The 23,526-nt window shown below is 42.6% G+C and overlaps 1 protein-coding gene across 2 annotated transcripts in view; it reads right to left on the bottom strand.

The window, feature by feature from the left end:
• The window catches only part of emilin1b (elastin microfibril interfacer 1b), a 45,571-nt gene extending 33,983 nt beyond the window's left edge, over positions 1-11,588 (bottom strand). Inside the window, exon 1 of one of the 2 annotated variants that reach the window (XM_060933810.1) lies at positions 11,111-11,588. In XM_060933810.1, the coding sequence (XP_060789793.1) occupies positions 11,111-11,256 (146 nt within the window). In that variant the 5' untranslated portion in view covers positions 11,257-11,588. Of the gene's footprint in view, positions 1-7,093; positions 7,190-11,110 lie in introns of those variants that run through there. The other variant, XM_060933811.1, reaches the window with a different exon arrangement.
• Positions 11,589-23,526: the final 11,938 nt, after the last annotated feature.

Genomic DNA, 23,526 nt, shown 5'->3' with positions numbered 1-23,526 from the left:
GACCTTTAAAGCACTAAATGGTCTCGCACCACAGTACCTGAGTGAACTTCTGGTCCTTTATGACCCGCCACGCCTACTTAGATCAAAAGGTGCAGACTATCTACTGGTACCTTGTATAGTGAAGGCTACATCAGGGGGCAGAGCCTTTTCTTACAAAGCCCCACAGTTATGGAACAGCCTTCCAAGTAGTGTTCAGGAATCAGACACAGTCTCAGTGTTTAAGTCTAGGCTGAAAACATATCTGTTTAGTTAAGCCTTTTGTTAATGGTATTTATGAGGTAAAGGTGTAGATCTGGAGGGTCCTCAGACATACAGTGTTTTGGTAAACTAGGATGTATGGATGCTGTCAGTCCCCACTTGCTTGTTAACTCGAGTTTGTTGACGGTGTAGTGGCTGGATGCTTTATGTCCTGGGGCTCCCTCATGCCTGTGTTACCTTCTGGCTCTCCCCTTTTTAGTTATGCTGTCATAGTTAGTTGCCGGAGTCCCTGCTTGTACTCAGTGCAATATGTATACTGTTCCTACTTATTCAAGTGACATTGGACATACCTAACAACCTGTGTTTTCTCTCCCTCTCTCTCTCTCCCCTCCCCCCTCCCCCCAAATCTATCCCTCTGGGTTGCATGTTGGTCCTGGGATTGGGGTGCTGGCCTCTTCTGCTCCTCGGACCTGCTTGATCCATCCTGGTGCCCTGTGTCTGGTTGGAGTCTCATCGCATCGCTCCTGTGGAGGACGGCCCCATGGGGACAGTTGAAAGTCACACTTGGAGGACGCTCTGGACTCTTACAGTAATGCTTTTATGGCTAAGGACTACAGTTGACTTGCTAACTTTAGGACTGCAGTTGTCATGAACAGTTTTGCACTCAAGTTTCCATCAATGAAGAGTTATAACATCAACGAAACTGACTTCATGTTAAAACTGTTAATGTTATAGTCATGCTGTCTGTTGTTGCCCAAATGGGTTCCGTTTTGAGTCTGGTTCCTCTCGAGGTTTCTTCCTCATGTCGTCTGAGGGAGTTTTTCCTTACTACCGTCGCCACAAGCTTGCTCATTGGGGACAGATTAGGGATAAAATTAGCTCATGTTTTAAGTTGTTCAAATTCTATAAAGCTGCTTGGTGACAATGTTTATTGTTAAAAGCTCTACACAAATAAACTTCACTTGACTTGACAATTTTCCATAGATTTTCTCTGGAGTATAGATCAGACGAGTTGGCTGGCCAATCAAGCACAGTAATCATGGTCAGCAAACCATTTGGTAGTAGTTTTGGCACTGTGGGCAAGTGCTAAGTCCTGCTGGAAAAGAAAATCAGCATCTCCGTAAAGCTTGTCAGCAGATGGACACATAAAGTGCTCTAAAATCTCCTGGTAGATGGTTGCGTTGACTTTGGACTTGATAAAACACAGTGGACCAACACCAGCAGATGACATGGCACCCCAAATCACCACAGACTGCAGGAACCTCACACTGGGCTTCAAACACCTTGGATTCTGTGCCTCTCCACTCTTCCTCCAGACTCTAGGACCTTGGTTTCCAAATGAAATGCAAGCTTTACTTTCATCCAAAAAGAGGACTTTGGACCACTGAGCAACAGTCCAGTTCTTTCTCTCCTTAGCCCAGGTATGATGCTTCTGACATTGTCTCTGGTTCAGGAGTGGTTTGATATTAGGGATATGACAGTTGTAGCCCCTTTCCTGAAGATATCTGTGCGTGGTGGCTCTTGATGCACTGACACAAGCCTCAGTCCACTCCTTGTGAAGCTATCCCAAGTTCTTGATTCGAATCTTCTTGATGATCCTCTCAATGCTGCGGTCATCGCTGTTGCTTGTGCACCTTTTCCAGCCAGCAGTTTCAGTAATGACCTTCTGTGGCTTATCCTCCTTGTGGAGGGTGTCAGTGATCATCTTCTGGACAGCTGTCAAGTCAGCAGTCTTCCCCATGATTGTGGTTGTGTGTACTGAACTAGACCGAGAGATACACGGTATTTATACTGGTTTACTCAAACTCGAAATGAAATACACTAATATTTAGAGATTTTTTTGCAATCTAGGCCATAATTATGAAAAATAAAATAGAAAAATGCTTGAAACCTTTTAGTTTACATGTAATGAGTCTAGAATATATTAAATGTTCATTTCTTAAATAACTTATGGAAAAGGTTGAACTTTTTTATGATATTCTATTTGTTTGAGATGCACTAGTATAAATACAAGTCACATAGGGCAGCCATGACCTAAAGGTTAGAGAAGTAGCTTTGGGACCAAAAGGTCACCGGTTTGAAAAAATGTGTGGGTGGAGGGAGTTAATGAACAGCACCTTTCCCTCCCCCTACATCCATGGCTGAAGTGCCCTTGAGCAAGACACCTAACCCCCAACTGCTCTCCAGGTGCTGCAGCACAGCTACACACTGCTCTGGGTATGTGTGCTTGTTCACAACTCGTGTGTGTGCGTGTTGTGTCCCCCCCCCCCCCCCCCCAAAAAAAAAAGATGGGGTAAATGCAAAGAAAGAATTTCACTGTGCTCTGATGTACATGTGACAAATAAAAAAAGGCTTAATTCAAGCTTGAGTTTAAATTGAAGGGCGGCACGGTGGTGTAGTGGTTAGCGCTGTCGCCTCACAGCAAGAAGGTCCGGGTTCGAGCCCCGTGGCCGGCGAGGGCCTTTCTGTGCGGAGTTTGCATGTTCTCCCCGTGTCCGCGTGGGTTTCCTCCGGGTGCTCTGGTTTCCCCCACAGTCCAAAGACATGCAGGTTAGGTTAACTGGTGACTCTAAATTGACCGTAGGTGTGAATGTGAGTGTGAATGGTTGTCTGTGTCTATGTGTCAGCCCTGTGATGACCTGGCGACTTGTCCAGGGTGTACCCCGCCTTTCGCCCGTAGTCAGCTGGGATAGGCTCCAGCTTGCCTGCGACCCTGTAGAAGGATAAAGCGGCTAGAGATAATGAGATGAGATGAGTTTAAATTGAAGTTCAGTATTACATTCAAGTTCACGGAAAGAAAATTGTGATGCAAACAAACATGGCTGATAGAAACAGAATAAATCAGTCAATAAACTGTGAGAAACTGTGTAGATGGAACACAAGCTCTGTATTTTTAGTTCCGCTAAACTTGTACACACACACACACACACACACAAACACACACGCACGCACGCACACACACACACACTCAGATTTCCAGATAAGTAGTAATGTTACTATTACTGTTATCAGTAACTTTTCAGAGGAAACATTATCAACTTTAACCACAACTGTGGAGCTGTGTGTGTATCTCTGTGTGTGTGTGTGTGTGTGTGTGTGTGTGTGTGTGTGTGTGTGTGTGTGTGTAAGTGAGAGAGCAGAAATCGTGTGGATGTCAGGAAAACAATTTCAAGTGCCAGTTTATTTGTCTGTCTGTCTGTCTGTCTGTCTGTGAAACTGCCTACCTTTCTGTCTATCTGTTAATTTCCCTGTCTGTCTGTCTGTCTGTCTGTCTGTCTGTCTGTCTGTCTGTCTGTCTGTCTGTCTTTCTATCACTCTGACAAGCTGTCTGTATCACTATCTGTCTGTGAAACTGCCTACCTTTCTGTCTGTCTACCTGTTAATTTCCCTCTTTGCCTGTCTGTCTATTGCTCTATCTCTCAGGTTTTATATCTGTCTGTCTGTGAAACTGCCAACATTTCTGTCTGTTAATTTCCCTGTTTCTCTGTCTGTCTGTCTGTCTGTCTGTCTGGTTTTCTATCTATCTCTCTGCCACTCTGTCTGTATCTCTGTCTGTCTGTCTGTGAAACTGCCTACCTTTCTGTCTGTCTATCTGTTAATTTCCCTCTTTGCCTGTCTATTGCGCTGTCTGTCAGTTCTTATATCTGTCTGTCTGTTTCTCTGTCTGTCTGTCTGTGAAACTGCCTACCTTTTTGTCTATCTGTTAATTTCCCTGTTTCTCTGTCTGTCTGTCTGTCTGTCTGTCTGTCTGTCTGTCTGTCTGTCTGTCAGTCAGGTTTTCTATCTATCACTCTGACAGTCTGTCTGTGTGAAACTGCCTACCTTTCTGTTCGTCTGTCTGTTAATTTCCCTGTTTGTCTGTCTGCCTATTGCTCTGTCTGTCAGATTTTATATCTGTCTGTCTGTCTGTAAATTTAATTGTTTCTCTTTCTGTCTGTCTGTCTGTCTGTTTTTCTGTCTATCACTCTGACAATATGTTTGTATCTCTGTCTGTCTGTGAAACTACCTACATTTCTGTCTGTCTGTCTGTCTGTGTGAAACTGCCTACCTTTCTGTCTGTCTGTGTGTCTGTGTGTCTGTCTGAAACTGCCTACCTTTCTGTCTGCTAATTTCCCTGTCTGTCTGTCTGTCTGTCTGTCTGTCTTTCTATTGCTCTGACAATCTGTCTGTCTGTCTGTGAAACTGCCTACCTTTCTGTCTGTCTATCTGTTAATTTCCCTGTTTGCCTGTCTGTTTATCACGCTGTCTGTCAGATTGTATGTCTGTCTGTCAGTTTTTACTTCTGTCTCTCTGTCTATTTGCTTGTCTGTCTCTCTCTGTCAATTTTTCCACCTGTCTGTCTGTCTTATCTACCTTTTGTCTATCTGTGTGCCCACTGCATCTGTCTCTCTGTCGATTTCTGTCTGTTTGTCTGTCATTATGCTAAAGATACATCTCCTACATCCTCACAGTGAAACCTTTTCTAAAATATTCACCTCCTCTCCATCTCACACACCAGATTACTGTTTAGTGTTTCATCCCTGCCGTGATCCTGAGAGTCTCTTTGCGTATCAGAGATTTTATTTAAAGTGCCATTCCACCATTGGATGTATTCTTTGGCATAAAATACAATATATTTTATGACAACATGACTAGACAGAGAAATCTTTTAGCTTCAAAATGATATCTCATCTCATCTCATTATCTCTAGCCGCTTTATCCTTCTACAGGGTCGCAGGCAAGCTGGAGCCTATCCCAGCTGACTACGGGCGAAAGGCGGGGTACACCCTGGACAAGTCGCCAGGTCATCACAGGGCTGACACATAGACACAGACAACCATTCACACTCACATTCACACCTACGGTCAATTTAGAGTCGCCAGTTAACCTAACCTGCATGTCTTTGGACTGTGGGGGAAACCGGAGCACCCGGAGGAAACCCACGCGGACACGGGGAGAACATGCAAACTCCACACAGAAAGGCCCTCGCCGGACCCAGGGTTCGAACCCAGGACCTTCTTGCTGTGAGGCGACAGCGCTAACCACTACACCACCGTGCCGCCCTCAAAATGATATATCAAACATAATTTTTTGACAATGACAAGTATATTAATTTTACGACCAAAGTCACCTACCCTTTTAATTTCCGCGCGGTAGTGAAACGTGATGTCATCGGCAGGTTCCCCTTCTTGTGTACCACGTCACGTGTGACGTGGCACAGATTATCAGCAATGGCGGATAGAACGCGATTTCCACTTGTAGATTGCTGTGCCGATATTCACCATCGACCGTCTCCTTTGGGCATCACTTGCTATTTTCCTTCGCTTCTTTTCCGAAGCTGACAATCGCGTTCTATCCGCCATTGCTGATAATCTGTGCCACGTCACACGTGACGTGGTACACAAGAAGGGGAACCTGCCGATGACATCACGTTTCACTACCGCGCGGAAATTAAAAGGGTAGGTAACTTTGGTCGCAAAATTAATATACTTGTCGTTGTCAAAAAATTATGTTTGATATATCATTTTGAAGCTAAAAGATTTCTCTGTCTAGTCATGTTGTCATAAAATATATTGTATTTTATGCCAAAAAAATACATCCAATGGTGGAATGGCACTTTAACACCACTGTGTTTCATCATTTCCTGTCCCCATCACCATGACTTTGTCTAAAGAAAGTGCAACCTTCTGATACACTTACATAAATGTAGATGAACCCTGGGATTCAAACTCAGAACCTGAAATCTGCAATCCACTGAACCACCCCTCCTCATGAAGCAGCATTCACTAAGAACAAAGTTTTTACACATTCCATACATTTGGCGCACATCTCAACTCTCAGCCACATCAACACACGGAACAAAAGATGCAGAAGGACAGAAGGAGAAAAGCTACAACATCACAACTAACCTTATAAAGCGAAGGAAAATAAAAGCTTTTTTCACTCTGAAGTGTTTTCAGTAAATCATGTCTCACTCTGCATTACACACTGATGACATCACACTGATGGGTGTTTCTTTCTTCCAGCTAAAACACTCCAGAGAGCAATACAGAGTCCTGCTGAGGCTCTAAACACACTCCAGGATCTTACACACACACACACACACACACACACACACACACACACACACACACACACACACACACACACTCTTACTTAAACACCCGATAGTGCTGCTGTGTTTAGAAACAGGCTGATAACAGAGTCTCTGCTCTCACTCAGGACCAAGCGATAGGAAGAGAATATCAATATTGTGATCAATTATGGCACAATACAAATCTCTGAGATATTTTAATATCATTGATATTAAAATATGATATTAATATGGTATTTCAATATCATTAGTATTTTTTGCAACACTTAGAAACTCTTACTGGATGCATTTGATATAACAAATATTTTATTCAGTCAAATTATCATCAAACACTGGGGACTCCTTCCATAAATGTTAAACATCTTATTTTCATAAAACTTCATCATATCAATGATGTTTTTAATCCATCTACGAGTCCCTGTGAATAAACTGTTACTATAGAAACAATAACACATTAGAATGAGCGCATTAATATAAACCTGTGATTTGCAGCTGCACTACTGTCAAAGCTGCTGTTACAGAAAATTAATCAACACTTAATGACCAATCACAATCCAGAATTCAGCAGCACTGTGGTGTAAATATTATTATACTCATGTATTATAATAGTGTTATTCCTGCTCCGTATCCATATTAATAGTGTAATAACTTCTGCAGTGATGACAGAGTGACTCAGCACCTGGACAAGTGTGTTAATGACTTCTATCTAAAGATGTGTGTGTGTGTGTCTGTGTGTGTGTGTGTGTGTGTGTGTGTGTGTGTGTGTGTGTGTGTGTGTGTGTGTGTGTGTGTGTGTGTGTGCGTGTGTGTGTGTGTTATTACTGTTATTAATGTGCTGCTGTGAATCATCAGCCTCAAACACTGCGTCAGAAAGGAAACCCAGATGCATACACGTCACCGCTGGAGCTGGAACTGCTGCTTATAATCACACACACACACACACACACACACACACACACACACACACACACACACACACACACACAGCCAAAACTCCAGTGGTAGGGCGGGTGGATATGCTGGAAAGGAAGTGAGGGAGGTGTGTGTGTGTGTGTGTGTGTGTGTGTGTGTGTGTGTGTGTGTGTGTGTGTGTGTGTGTGTGTGTGTGTGTGTTCACCCAGCTGTGTAATGTTACTGACTGTTCAGTGTCTTTCTGATTCCCTTTATGATAATAGTGCGTTTGGATGAAAGGCACTTAATTGGGCCCTCTGTTGGAGTCTCTCAGTGGGATTGGGACGAGGACGTACGAGAGCGTACAGGATGAGTGTACTGCACAGGTGCTACACAAACTGCTTTACATTATTAACTCTGTTCCAGCTACACATCTGCATTTCCCCTATATATTTCCCCAATACATTTATACACTTCCCCTACACATTTCCCCATACATTTCTTCTATACACTATACATAAACTTTCCTTATACACTTCAACACTTAAACTTTCCTGACACAGTTAATAAACTTCCATACACTATAAATAAACTTTCCTTACACACTTCCCTTATACATTGGTACACTTCTCCTATACACTTATACAACCCCGATTCCAAAAAAGTTGGGACAAAGTACAAATTGTAAATAAAAACGTAATGCACTAATTTACAAATATCAAAAACTGATATTGTATTCACAATAGAACATAGACAACATATCAAATGTCGAAAGTGAGACATTTTGAAATTTCATGCCAAATATTGGCTCATTTGAAATTTCATGACAGAAACACATCTCAAAAAAGTTGGGACAGGGGCAATAAGAGGCTGGAAAAGTTAAAGGTACAAAAAAGGAACAGCTGGAGGACCAAATTGCAACTCATTAGGTCAATTGGTAATAGGTTATTAACATGACTGGGTATAAAAAGAGCATCTTGGAGTGGCAGCGGCTCTCAGAAGTAAAGATGGGAAGAGGATCACCAATCTCCCTAATTCTGCGCTGACAAATAGTGGAGCAATATCAGAAAGGAGTTCGACAGTGTAAAATTGCAAAGAGTTTGAACATATCATCATCTACAGCGCATAATATCATCAAAAGATTCAGAGAATCTGGAAGAATCTCTGTGCGTACGGGTCAAGGCCGGAAAACCATACTGGGTGCCCGTGATCTTCGGGCCCTTAGACGGCACTGCATCACATACAGGCATGCTTCTGTATTGGAAATCACAAAATGGGCTCAGGAATATTTCCAGAGAACATTATCTGTGAACACAATTCACCGTGCCATCCGCCGTTGCCAGCTAAAACTCTATAGTTAAAAGAAGAAGCCGTATCTAAACATGATCCAGAAGCGCAGACGTCTTCTCTGGGCCAAGGCTCATTTAAAATGGACTGTGGCAAAGTGGAAAGCTGTCCTGTGGTCAGACGAATCAAAATTTGAAATTCTTTATGGAAATCAGGGATGCCGTGTCATTCGGGCTAAAGAGGAGAAGGACGACCCAAGTTGTTATCAGCGCTCAGTTCAGAAGCCTGCATCTCTGATGGTATGGGGTTGCATTAGTGCGTGTGGCATGGGCAGCTTACACATCTGGAAAGACACCATCAGCGCTGAAAGGTATATCCAGGTTCTAGAGCAACATATGCTCCCATCCAGACGACGTCTCTTTCAGGGAAGACCTTGCATTTTCCAACATGACAATGCCAAACCACATACTGCATCAATTACAGCATCATGGCTGCGTAGAAGAAGGGTCCGGGTACTGAACTGGCCAGCCTGCAGTCCAGATCTTTCACCCATAGAAAACATTTGGCGCATCATAAAACGGAAGATACGACAAAAAAGACCTAAGACAGTTGAGCAACTAGAATCCTACATTAGACAAGAATGGGTGAACATTCCTATCCCTAAACTTGAGCAACTTATCTCCTCAGTCCCCAGACGTTTACAGACTGTTGTAAAGAGAAAAGGGGATGTCTCACAGTGGTAAACATGGCCTTGTCCCAACTTTTTTGAGATGTGTTGTTGTCATGAAATTTAAAATCACCTAATTTTTCTCTTTAAATGATACATTTTCTCAGTTTAAACATTTGATATGTCATCTATGTTCTATTCTGAATAAAATATGGAATTTTGAAACTTCCACATCATTGCATTCTGTTTTTATTTACAATTTGTACTTTGTCCCAACTTTTTTGGAATCGGGGTTGTACTTCTCCTAAACACTTCCCCTATACACTTATACACTTCCCTTACACACTTCCCTTATAGACTTATACACTTCCCCTATACACTTACACTTCTCCTATACACTTATACTTTTCCTGTACACTTCCCCTATACACTTACACTTCTCCTATACACTTACCTTATCCACTTATCCACTTCCCTTACACACTTCCCTTCTACACTGATACACTTTCCCTATACACTTACACTTCTCCTATACACTTTCCCTATTCACTTATGCACTTCCCCTACATACTTCCCCATATACTTATACTTCTCCTGTACACATCCCCTATACACTTATACACTTCCCTTACATACTGATACACTTCCCCTATACACTTCCCCTATACACTTATACACTTTTCCTACACGTTTCCCCTATACATTTACACTTCCCCTATACACTTATACACTTTCCCTACATGTTTTCCCTATACACTTACACTTCTCCTGTACACGTCCCCTATACACTTATACACTTCCCTTATACACTTCCCTTCTACATTGATACACTTCGCCCACACACTTCCCCTATACACTTACACTTCTCCTGTACACTTCCCCAATACACTTATACACTTATACACTTCCCTTACACACATCGCCTATAAATTGATGCACTTCCCTTATACACTTACACTTCTACAAATTTCCCGACACACTTCCCTTGTACACTTCATTACAGTAAAGAACATATACAGTATGATAGGAGTGATGAAGACGTATACTACTTCACTAATTTATAGTGTACACATATCCACTATATTACAGTACTCACACTCTTACTAGGATAGTATATGGTAAAGTATACAATTTAGTATAGTACTGCAATTATAAATACCACATATATATTCATAATCAGTGTATTATAATACTTGTACTAGTATAGTATAGAATATAGTAAATTTCCCTTCCAGTTATATATACATAATTAATATTCACTATAGTATAGTATAGTATAGTATAGTATAGTATAGTATAGTATAGTATAGTATAGTATAGTATAGTATAGTATAGTATAGTATAGTATATAGGCCTGGTGTATAGAGTATATAATGTACTACTTTTCTCATTCACTCAGAACTTACTGTGTTTATTCATTATTATAGACACTAATTCATGCCTTATACACTCTGTAAACTGAAAATAAACACACAGACATGGGAATGATCTATTACTGCTAGCTTTTTAGTTTTGTTCAGATTACCTTTATATATTACACACTGTACTTTGGTGCTTTAAAGGTGCTTTAAGTTAAAATAATAATAATAATAATAATAATAATAATAATAATAATAATAATAATAATAATAATAATTATTATTATACTCTGATCACATGTTGGTATTAAACTGATGAACACTACACATTGCTTTATTAGATATGATCTATTATATAAATATTATATTAGGAAAAGGTCATTGTGCTTCATAAGTGTTCACTAAACTCTTTATGATTTATTAATTAAATTAAACTGTGTGTGTTCATTTAAACATCTGTCTCATGTTAAAGGTAGACACGTGGATGAATCAGTTAATATTATTAATGTACAGGTATTTTCCTCTATATGTTGCAGTGATGCCCCCCCCCACATTAAACTTCCTAAGAGTAAATCTCTCTCTCCCTCTCTGTGTTTATTTATTGATGTATATGCTTTAGCAGTCCCTTTGCAGTACCTGTGCCTGCTTGCGGCTCGGGCTCCGTCCCCAGTGTGTCCCTGCTCCCTGCTCCCTGCGTACAGGCTGTAGCGCTGCTGTCCGCCCCACGAGGCTCCACACACACACATACACACCATCAGAAGAAGCAGCCGAACCCCAGCCATCCTGTAAAATCCCCCCAACACACCGCTGAAGAGCCTGAAACCTGCTGTAAGTCCCGCGTCCTGAGATCAGTCCCACAGAAAGGCGCACGGGGAGAAACGCGCACTGAGCCACTCCATGATTTACAGCCTCCACAGATGAGCTTTAAAGATCCTTCTCCTTCTCACAGGTTTACCCTGTGTCTCCGATTGGAACACAGCCCAAACTCACTTCATCATCACCTGGCTGTGAACGGGTTTAGGTTTTATACCCCGATCTGGTTAAATCCAGGTCCAAACCGGAGCCCAGACGCGAAGGATTTTTTCTTCCCTTGGAGTAACGGGGGCAGTTTGGAGTCTCATTCTGCCCCCCTTTCACAATCTCCTTTTACCTCCCTCCCCTTACCACCCTAAACCCTCCTTCCTTCCCTCCCTCGGTCTCTCCTTCTCTCCCTCTGACACTGAAATCACTGCTTCAGCAGGAGACAAAGCTCAGGCTACGTGGAATAAATCACAGGCGCGCACTGGAGAAGTTCACTTCATTTACACACACAAACCTCACTCACATCATCATCATCATTATTATTATTATTATTATTACAGTGACACGAGCATGATACTGAAACATTCATTTACATTTGCAGTTCTGTGTAAAAGTTTTAGGAACCCTAATTTTTAGGACAAATTTTTTCATAGATTTTTATTTTATGACTTCTGCATTACCTAGTCAACCATGTTTGGTTGACTTGGCCGAAATTGCAGCAGCAGGTTGGCCAGTTCCTTTCTGTGCGTGCGTGCACGCACACACACGCACGCACACACACCTATGGGCAATTTAGAGTAGCCAGTTAACCTAACTGCATGTCTTTGAACTGTGGAGGAAACCGGGGCACCCAGAGGAAACCCACGCAGACACAGGGAGAACATGTAAACTCCACACGGAAAGGCCCCCACTGGCCACTGGGCTCGAACCCAGAACCTTCTTGCTGTGAGTGAGGCGACAGTGCTAACCACTACACCACCGTGCCACCATAAGAGACACTTTTCAGACAAAAAGGTATAATGAACACTGCTGGGTTTTGCTGCAAAAATAATAAGCAAGTGTGACAAAGTGTCCAGACGAGCTGTGTCTGATTCTGTAAGATACTCAATAAAACCTACAGCTCATTTCCTTATAAAGCTGCACAAATTGCACTTGTGACTACTTTTATTTCAATTAAATGTTTTGATATTTTAAAAAATACTATAAACAGCAGTAAACAGTCATAAATGAAATAAAGTCACTCGGTGTGACGACCCTTTGCCTTAAAAAAGTCTCAGGTACAAATTGTGCTGTTTTATAAGGAAATTAGCTGGCAAGTTAAACTGTTTATGATTTCAAATCAATGTTTATTGCAATTGGAATTTTTGTCCATTCTTGCTTGATACAAGACTTCAGCAACTCAACAGTCAGTGGTCACCATTGTCTGATTCTCCTCTTCATGATGCGCCATACATTCTCAGTAGGAGACAGATCTGGACTGGCAGCAGGCCAGTCAAGCACACGCACTCTGTGCTGTTGTAGCCCGTGCAGAATGAGGCCTGGCATTATCCTACTAAAATAAGCATGGACTTCCTGGGAAGAGACGTTGCCTTGATGGCAATATACGTCTCTCTAAAATGCTACACCTCCGTGTCAATGGTACCTTCACACACATGCAGCTCACCCATACTGTTCACTAGCAGTGAACCATGACCCATCCTTGCTTACAAAGACTGAGCCTTTGGTGCTGCTCCTTTTATACTCAGTCATGTTACCAGTTAACCTGTTTATTGTGGAATCTTCCAAAATGGTGTTACTTGAATAGCCAATAAATTTTCAGTCTTATTTTGCCTCTGTCCCAACTTTTGTCAGTTAAATAAAGGCTCAAATGAATTAACAAATCACAGATTTTTGTTTTTATTGCATTTTGGAAAATATCCCAACTTTTATGGAAATGGGGTTAGTACATCATTAAAGCAGCACTTTAATCTTTATAATTATTCTGCTCTAATGCCACTTTTATGGAAATGTTATTCATATTTTATTATTATAATAATGAAATGATGTACAGGGTTTTATGCAACACTCAGCATGTTACTGTAAAGCTTTTCATCTACAGTATAAATAATAACAGGATGTGTTTAATAAATAAAATACAACATAAATATAGAAACCAGCTGCTGTTTAACAGCAACCAAACATCATACTGCATTAAAGAAAGTGTGTGTATATGTGTGTGTGTGTGTGGGGGGGGGGGGGTATGTGTAGTATTTCAACAATGTGGATGTGAATGGGGTGTGTGTGAACTGTTTCAGCACAGGTGACACCACACACACACACACACACACACACACACACACACACACACACCTTATAATAGTGTCCTGAGTTGACCTTTTGACCTCCCACTTAACCCCTGCAGTCGTGAAAAGTAACCCTTGTGGATTGTTGGGGTTAAAATAAGCCATTTAATGTTTAAAAATAAAACTGAAAACAGTGGATTTTTCCTCCATTGATCATGCATTGAAGAAGAACACACACACACACACACACACACACACACACACACACACACACACACACACACACACATTAATGATATAGAAGAGCAGTGTGTGATGTTTGATGTGTTCTGGTGCACAGGGATAGAAACCTGGACCTTATTAAAGACCCCCCCCCCCCCCCCCCCACACACACACACACATACACACACACATACGTTGGTTAATGAGGGAAGTAAAGCTGCTGCATCTCTTTGATCTCCTAATAAACACTGTAATAATGTGAGTATCTAATTAACACCAAATGCACCGACTCTGTGTTCAGAAGAAAGGCAGCAATGTGGATGAGATGCAGTCGACGCCCTGCTGCTTTATTCCACTCCTGGTTCATTGCTTCTCTTCTGTTCAAAACGTATTTTACATTTTTACTAGAAGTGGAAAACAGAGTTCTCGGCAAAAATCTCATTGTTAAAAATGTGATTTCAGTGATTTAATGTCCTGGAAGTCTTCTAAGAGGAACTTGTTATGAACACTGACAGTAAACTCATACCACAGTGATTTACCAACAGTGGCAACTTTTTATTTATTAATGAACAACATCACACTTTATCGTTACATTTAATGTTGTGGATGTTCACAAAACAAGTCCGTTCCTGTTCTCAGCAGCTGTAAACAGTCATTCTCTCACCAGCCTCTCTTTTTTCTCTCTCTTCAAGTTAATAAGACAAAAAAAAAATGCAGCTTGTCATGTTACGGAGAAACCGGAAAACTTACAGTTACAGCTTTACCTCTGACTGTTACAAAGTGCTGACACTGGAGCCTCCTTCCATACATGTTACAGAAACACATTTCTCCTTCCACAAAACTTCACCACATCAATGATTTTTAATCAGTTTATTATCAGCGGAGTGTTGACTGTATAAGTCCCTGTGAAAGAGCTGTTACTCTGGAAACAATAATGTATTACCTGTAGAATGAGTGCATTAACTGTCAGAGCTGCTGTTATTCTTGGGTTTCATGTGACATCACATCCGCCTCATTAGTTATTCAAAACTTTAGCTGGTGGTCTATCAAAGCTCAGTTGACAAAGTGTTTGTACGGAGAAGGTGTATTGTTCGCATGAAAAATGCCATGCTTGCATTGTTTTAGGTTGTTCAAATTGATCAAACCGTGAAACTGATAAAAGTTTCTTCAGGGTTCCTCGTGAACTAATAAAAAAGAGCGAATGAACACAGGATTTCACAAAAGACGTTGAGAAAGGTGGCTTTTGAACCTCTCACTGAAATCGAAGGGAGCAGAGTCGAAGCATGATCGAGTTTGCAGTGATCACTTGGTGAAAGGTTTGTATTTCCCTCCCAGCTATGTTCTTAGTGTTTTCCAAGTACTTTTCTTGCTATGTGTCGTTATTTTATGGTATTTTTTTTAGTCATGAAGCGCTAAAGTCCCCAGCTGTTTCTTTGTTTACTCCTCACAAAGTCCATATGCATGAAGGTCGCGACAAAATTCTTACCCAGCTGTGCAGTTACAATGCACTGTGATCACTTCTCCATCCTGTTTAACTAAGATCCAGGTCTTTAAAGGGGTTTCTGATGATCTTTGTGAATGATTTACCTGAGAGATAAGAGCCAACACAAGTGAGAATCAAGCGAACTGTTATTTGTTTACACTTCAACTTGCAGCACTTTGTTGTAAAGATGTGAACGAAAAGCTTTAAAACAAACATACTTACACGGGCAAAAACAATACAGGATTCATTCATCAGCGACTCGATACCAAGGTCCTTTACCCAGCCACATACAAAAAGGTTGTAAGCCTCCATACCCTTCCACACTTTCATCCATTTTGCGGTGTAGAAGGATGTCTGCAACACCAGATAGTTCGAGATGTCGGGGAACTCGACTGAAGGGTAGTTTTCAAGATTGTATGGCAAATCCTTCTTTCCCAGACTGTAGGGGTCGATTCCATTGCACATAGCAATCTTCTGAATATATCTAAAGCCAGCAGTGGCTTCTAGATTACCAACATACTCTGATAAGTTATCGCTAGTTGTTTGCACTACCGCAGCCGTTTTGGTTTGATTGACCACCAGCTGTTTTACCGGAAGTGAAATCACTAAGAAAAGTCACATGACTGAAATCCAAGAATAGAAAATTAATCAACACCTTCTGCTGTGTTGTGGTGTAAAGTAGTGTTGTATTCAAGACTGGTCTCCAGGCCACTTTTTGAAGGTCTCGTTCTCGTCTCGGAATCGAGTGCATTTTTACCTGGTCTTGTCTTGGTCTTGGACATAGAGGACTCAGGATTATATTTCAAGACCAGTCAAGACCACACCTGTGGGGATTTCACTAAATTGCCTGTACATTGTCTGATTTATTTGTTAACATTGTTACTGTGATTGGATGTAAAATGTCCTGCTTCAAGTGTGACCACTAATGTGTCTTATTGCTAATTTGCAATTTTTCTTCCTGTTAACGGCTGTCACCCCTCCCCCCACCCCACGTCACACACACCGGTCTTGTCCTGGTTTTGATCTGGTCTTACCCTGCATTGGTCTCGGTCTTGACTTGGTCTCAACCCATCAAAGTCTTGGTCTTGTCTCGGTCTCGATACACTGGTCTCGGTCATGATTTGGTCTCTGTTTAGGTGATCTTGACTATAACACTAGTGCACTTACATGTAAGGACGTTTCTACACTACAGCATGTGCACTCTGTAGTACATTAATAGTGTGAAGATTGAGAACTCTAGTGTAATGATTGGAATGTTCTCGAACAGAGTTGGTATATAATCTGATGGGAGACTGTGCTGTAACGTTATTGAGTAATACACAAATGATAAAGTGTGTCATCGTGAAATCCTCTGGCAGAACAGTTTCCAACCAAACCAGATGTGCTACACACACACACACACACACACACACACACACACACAACACACACAAACCAACAGCTGTGTTTACGCTGCAATTATTGGGTCCATCGTCGCCAAGCATCTAGGATTTTCCTCTTCTCCTGTCCAAGAGGAGAGAGACAGACAGGCAGACACACACACACACACACACACACACGCACAGAGTCTGTCTGTCTGTCTGTCTCTCTCCCTGCCGCACATCTGTCTAAATTAGTTCTAGGAAGTTCTCCGTTTAGCATTTTCAGGAGTTAACCCTGTGTTTTTCAGTCTAATGGCTCATAATAGTGTGTTTGTCTTTTCCTGTGCGTGTGTGTGTGTGAGAGAGAGAGAGTGAGATGATTTATGTAGTGTTAGTTATCACAAGATTACCTAGTTAATGTATATCTTACAACAGTGCAATATTGTGACATTCTCTTTTCTAAACGACTCATTTAACTGAATCAGATGAATCAATTTGCAAGAATGCAGGAATCTTTATTTTGAAACACACATCATGTTGAAGACAGTGTTTAACATCGCCGCCTGTGTGGTGTTTCGCTTCAGTCACTGAGGGACAAACCAAACCATCAAAGTTTGATTCATTTAAATGAACAGCACAAAGAACTGACTCAGTAAAGTGAGTCATTATGTTCATCTCAGCTACTGTTAGCTTTATAATAAAGCAGGAGCTTTTTATCTCTCTCTCTCTCTCTCTCTCTCTCTCTCTCTCTCTCTCTCTCTCACACACACACACACACACACACACACACACATGTGGCACAGCCAGTGTGTTTGATGTGTTCACTTCTGTTTCCTCAGCTATTATTACCCTGTGTAATTGACTTTATGTGTTAATGACAGTGTGCTGAGATGAACACGTTTTTGCTTGTAGTGGAAATGGCATAAAGTTTTACACACAGACGAGTGCTGCAGGGCTGCAACACACACACACACACACACACACACACACACACACACACACACACACAATTACTGCATACTGCGGCGGGGGGGGGGGGGATAGAAAGAAAAATAGGAATGAAAAGGCAAAGAAAAAAAAGACACACACATGATGAAGAAGTAAGAAAGAATTAAAGACAGTGTGTGCTTGTATGTGTTAATAGTGAGTGTCTATTAAGAGGGTAATGAATGTGCATTATGTGAGCTAAAGCGAAGCCGCTGATTGGCCAGATGCTGTAACGCCCATTTGGATCATCATCTGTGGGAATTTTAATTTGTGTGTGTGTGTGTGTGTGTGTGTGTGTGTGTGTGTGTGTGTGTGTGTGTGTGTGTGTCTAGCCTGAGGAAATGGTAATAAAGTCATTAAAGAGTTGACAAAAGGAGTCAGATGTCAGGGAGCAGACAGTTAAATGTAATTTCGTTCTTTACACACACACACACACACACACACACACACACACACACACACACACACACACACACAATGTGGTGTGTGTGTGGGTGTGTGGGTGAGAGAGAGAGAGAGAGAGAGAGAGAGAGAGAGAGGGTCAGGGGACAGATAAGGACAGATGCTGTTGGTATTTATGATTCTCACCTGCATCTTCAGGTCTGAAGCATTAATGCTACCAGAGACAAAAATTCGTCACATTCCACCAGGATGAGAGATTTATATATTTTATCTCTCTGCTTTTACAATCGCTGCTTTTCTCCAACACCAGTGCACAATTTATTTTGTAATTCTGCAATTTAAAAAATGCTGCTCTTGCCATTTTTAATCATCAGTCAAGCTTTTTTTTTTTAAAGAGTGATATCAAGGGTTTTTGACCAATCAGGTCACAGCTTTGAGGGCAAAAAAACATGGAGGACAAGACGAAAAAAATGAGTCTTGTTAATGAACATATGTGAAGAGCATAACTAGAAATAATAAATTTGTGACACATTTAAAAACAAATTTCTTAATTTATTGGTCTCTGTTGTCACAAGGACACTTAGATACTGAGAAACTGGGACACAGACACTGGAACACTGAGACACTCAGACAGGGGAACAATGAGAAACTCAGACACAGAAACACTGGAATACTGAGACACTCAGACACTGAGACACTGGAACACTGAAACACTAGGACACTCAGACACAGACATTGGAGCACTGGAACACTGAGACACACAGACACCGAGACCCTGGAGCACTGGAACAAAAAGACACTCAGACACTGAGACACTCAGACACTGGAGCACTGGAACACTGAGACACTCAGACACTGAGACACTGGAACACTGAGACATTAAGACAGTGAGACACTCAGACACTGGAACACTGAGACACTGGAACACTGAAACACTAGGACACTCAGACACTGAGACACTCAGACACTGAGACATTGGAGCACTGGAACACTGAGACACACAGACACTGAGACCCTGGAGCACTGGAACAAAGAGACACTCAGACACTGGAACACTGAGACACTGGAACACTGAAACAATAGGACACTCGGACTCTGAGACACTCAGACACTGAGACATTGGAGCACTGGAACACAGAGACACACAGACACTGAGACCCTGGAGCACTGGAACAAAGAGACACTCAGACACTGAGACACTCAGACACTGGAGCACTGGAACACTGAGACACTCAGACACTGGAACACTGAGACACTGGAACACTGAAACACTAGGACACTCAGACACTGAGACACTGGAAAATGGATACACTCAGACACTGAGACACTGGAACACTGAGACACTGGAACGCTGAAACACTAGGACACTCAGACACTCAGACACTGGAACACTGAGACACTGGAACACTGAAACACTAGGACACTCAGACACTGAGACACTGGAAAATGGATACACTCAGACACTGAGACACTGGAACACTGAGACACTGGAACGCTGAAACACTAGGACACTCAGACTCTGAGACACTGGAACACTGAGACAGTGGAACACTGAAACACTAGGACACTCAGACACTGAGACAATGGAACAATGAGCCACTCAGACACTGAAACACTGGAAAACGGATACACTCAGACACTGAGACACTAGAACACTGAGACAGTGGAACACTGAGACACTAGGACACTCAGACTCTGAGACACTGGAACACTGAGATACTCAGACAGTGAGACACTGGAGCACTGGAACACTGAGACACTCAAACACTGGAACACTGAGACACTGGAACACTGAAACACCAGGACACTGAGACACTGGAACAATGAGACACTCAGACACTGGAACACTGAAACACTAGGACACTGAGACACTGGAACACTGAGACACTCAGACACTGAGACACTCAGACACTGAGACACTGGAACACTGAGACACAGGGACACTCAGACATGGAGACACTGGAACACTGAAACATTAGGACACTGAGACACTGGAAAAATGAGACAATCAGACACAGAGACACTAGAGCATTGGGACACTCAGACACTGAGACACTCAGACATTGAAACACTAGAACACTGAGACACTGAGACACTCAGACACTGGAACACTGAGACACTCAGACACAGAGACACTGGAACATTGGGACACTCAGACACTGAGACACTCAGACACTGAGACATTGGAACACTCAAATACAGGGACACTGAGACACTGGAACACTGAAACACTAGGACACTGAGACACTGGAACACTGAGACACTCAGACACTAGAACACTGAAACACTTGGACATTCAGACACTGAGACACTGGAACACTGAGACACTCAGACACTGGAACACATGAACATTCAGACACTGAGACACTGGAACACTGAGACACTCAGACACTGGAACACTGAGACACTGGAACACTGAAGCACTTGGACACTCAGACACTGAGACACTGGAACAATGAGACACTCAGACACTGAAACACTGGAACACGGATACACTCAGACAGTCAGACACTGGAACACTGAGACACTGGAACACTGAAACACTAGGACACTCAGACTGTGAGACACTGGAACAGTGAGAGACTCAGACACTGAGATACTGAGACACTCAGACAGTGAGACACTGGAGCACTGAGACACTCAAACACTGGAACACTCAGACACTGAAACACTCAGACACTGTTACAATGAGACACTCAGACACAGAGACACAGGAACATTGGGACACTCAGACACTGAGACACTGGAACATTGGGACACTCAGACACTGAGACACTGGAACACTGAAACACTCAGACACTGGAACACTGAAATACAGGGACACAGAGACACTGGAACACTGAGACACTCAGACACTAGAACACTGAAACACTCGGACATTCAAACACTGAGAGACTGGAACACTGAGACATTCAGACACTGAGACACTGGAACAATGAGACACTCAGACACTGGGACACTGAAACACTAGGACACTGAGACACTGGAACACTGAGACATTCAGACACAGACACTGGAACACTGAAATACAGGGACACTGAAACATTGGAACACTGAAACAATAGTAGACTGAGACACTGACACACTGGAACACTGAAACACTAGGACACTGAGACACTAAAACACAGACACTCAGACACTAGAACACTGAAACACTTGAACATTCAGACACTGAGACACTGGAACACTGAGACACTCGGACACTGGAAAACTGAGACACTGGCACACTGAAGCACGAGGACACTAAGACACTGAGACACTGGAACAATGAGATACTCAGACACTGAAACACTGGAACACGGATACACTCAGACACTGGAACACTGAGACACTGGAACACTGAAACACTAGGACACTCAGACTCTGAGACACTGGAACACTGAGACACTCAAACACTGGAACACTGAGACATTGGAACACTGAAAAACTAGAACATGAACACTCAGACACTGTAACACTGAGACACTCAGACACAGAGACACTGGAACATTGGGACACTCAGACACTGAGACACTGGGACACTGAGACAATCAGACACTGAGACACTGGAACAATGAGACACTCAGACACAGGAACACTGAAATACAGGGACACTGAGACACTGGAACACTGAAACACTAGGACACTGAGACACTGGGACACTGAGACAATCAGACACTGAGACACTGGAACAATGAGACACTCAGACACAGGAACACTGAAATACAGGGACACTCAGACACTAGAACACTGAAACACTTGAACATTCAGACACTGAGACACTGGAACACTGAGACACTCAGACACTGGAACACTGAAACACTTGAACATTCAGACACTGAGACACTGGAACACTGAGACACTCGGACACTGGAAAACTGAGACACTGGCACACTGAAGCACGAGGACACTCAGACACTGAGACACTGGAACAATGAGATACTCAGACACTGAAACACTGGAACACGGATACACTCAGACACTGGAACACTGAGACACTGGAACACTGAAACACTAGGACACTCAGACTCTGAGACACTGGAACACTGAGACACTCAAACAATGGAACACTGAGACATTGGAACACTGAAACACTAGAACATGAACACTCAGACACTGAAACACTCAGACACTGTAACACTGAGACACTCAGACACAGAGACACTGGAACATTGGGACACTCAGACACTGAGACACTGGGACACTGAGACAATCAGACACTGAGACACTGGAACAATGAGACACTCAGACACAGGAACACTGAAATACAGGGACACTGAGACACTGGAACACTGAAACAGTAGGACACTGAGACACTCAGACACTAGAACACTGAAACACTCGGACATTCAGACACTGAGACACTGGAACACTGAGACACTCAGACACTGAGACACTGGAACACTGAGACACTCAGACACTGGAACACTGAAATACAGGGAGACTGAGACACTGGAACACTGAAACACTAGGACACTGAGACACTGGAACACTGAGACACTCGGACATTCAGACACTGAGACACTGGAACACTGAAAGACTGAGACACTGGAACACTGAAACACTAGGACAATGACACACTGGAACACTGAGACATTCAGACACTGAGACACTGGAACACTGAAATACAGGGACACTGAGACAATGGAACACTGACACAAAAGGAGGCTGAGACACTGACACACGGGAACACTGAAACACTAGGACACTGAGACACTGGAACACAGACACTCAGACACTAGAACACTGAAACACTCGGACATTCAGACACAGAGACACAGGAACACTGAGACACTCAGACACTGGAACACTGAAATACAGGGACAATGAGACACTGGAACACTGAAACACTCAGACACTGAGACACTGGAACAATGAGACACTCAGACACTGAGACACTGGAACATTGGGACACTCAGACACTGAAACACTAGAACACTCAGACACTGAGACACACAGACATTGGAACACTGAGACACTCAGACACAGAGACACTGGAACATTGGGACACTCAGACACTGAGACACTGGAACACTGAGACACTCAGACACTGGAAAACTGAAATACAGGGACAATGAGACACTGGAACACCGAAACACTCAGACACTGAGACACTGGAACAATGAGACACTCAGACACTGAGACACTGGAACACTGAAACACAAGGACACTGAGACACTGGACCACTGAGACACTCAGACACTGAGACACTGGACCACTGAAATACAGGGACACTGAGACACTGGAACACTGAAACAATGGGAGACTGAGAGATTGACACACGAACACTGAAACACTAGGACTCTGAGACACTGGAACACTGAGACACTCGGACATTCACACACTGAGACACTGGAACACTGAAACACTGAGACACTGGAACACTGAAACACTAGGACAATGACACACTGGAACACTGAGTCATTCAGACACTGAGACACTGGAACACTGAAATACAGGGACACTGAGACAATGGAACACTGACACAAAAGGAGGCTGAGACACTGACACACGGGAACACTGAAACACTAGGAC

This window comes from Neoarius graeffei, chromosome 11, assembly GCF_027579695.1.
Source record: "Neoarius graeffei isolate fNeoGra1 chromosome 11, fNeoGra1.pri, whole genome shotgun sequence".
NCBI lineage: Eukaryota > Metazoa > Chordata > Actinopteri > Siluriformes > Ariidae > Neoarius > Neoarius graeffei.
The sequence above is the reverse complement of the archived record's forward strand: the minus strand, read 5'-3'. Positions and strand labels throughout refer to the sequence as shown.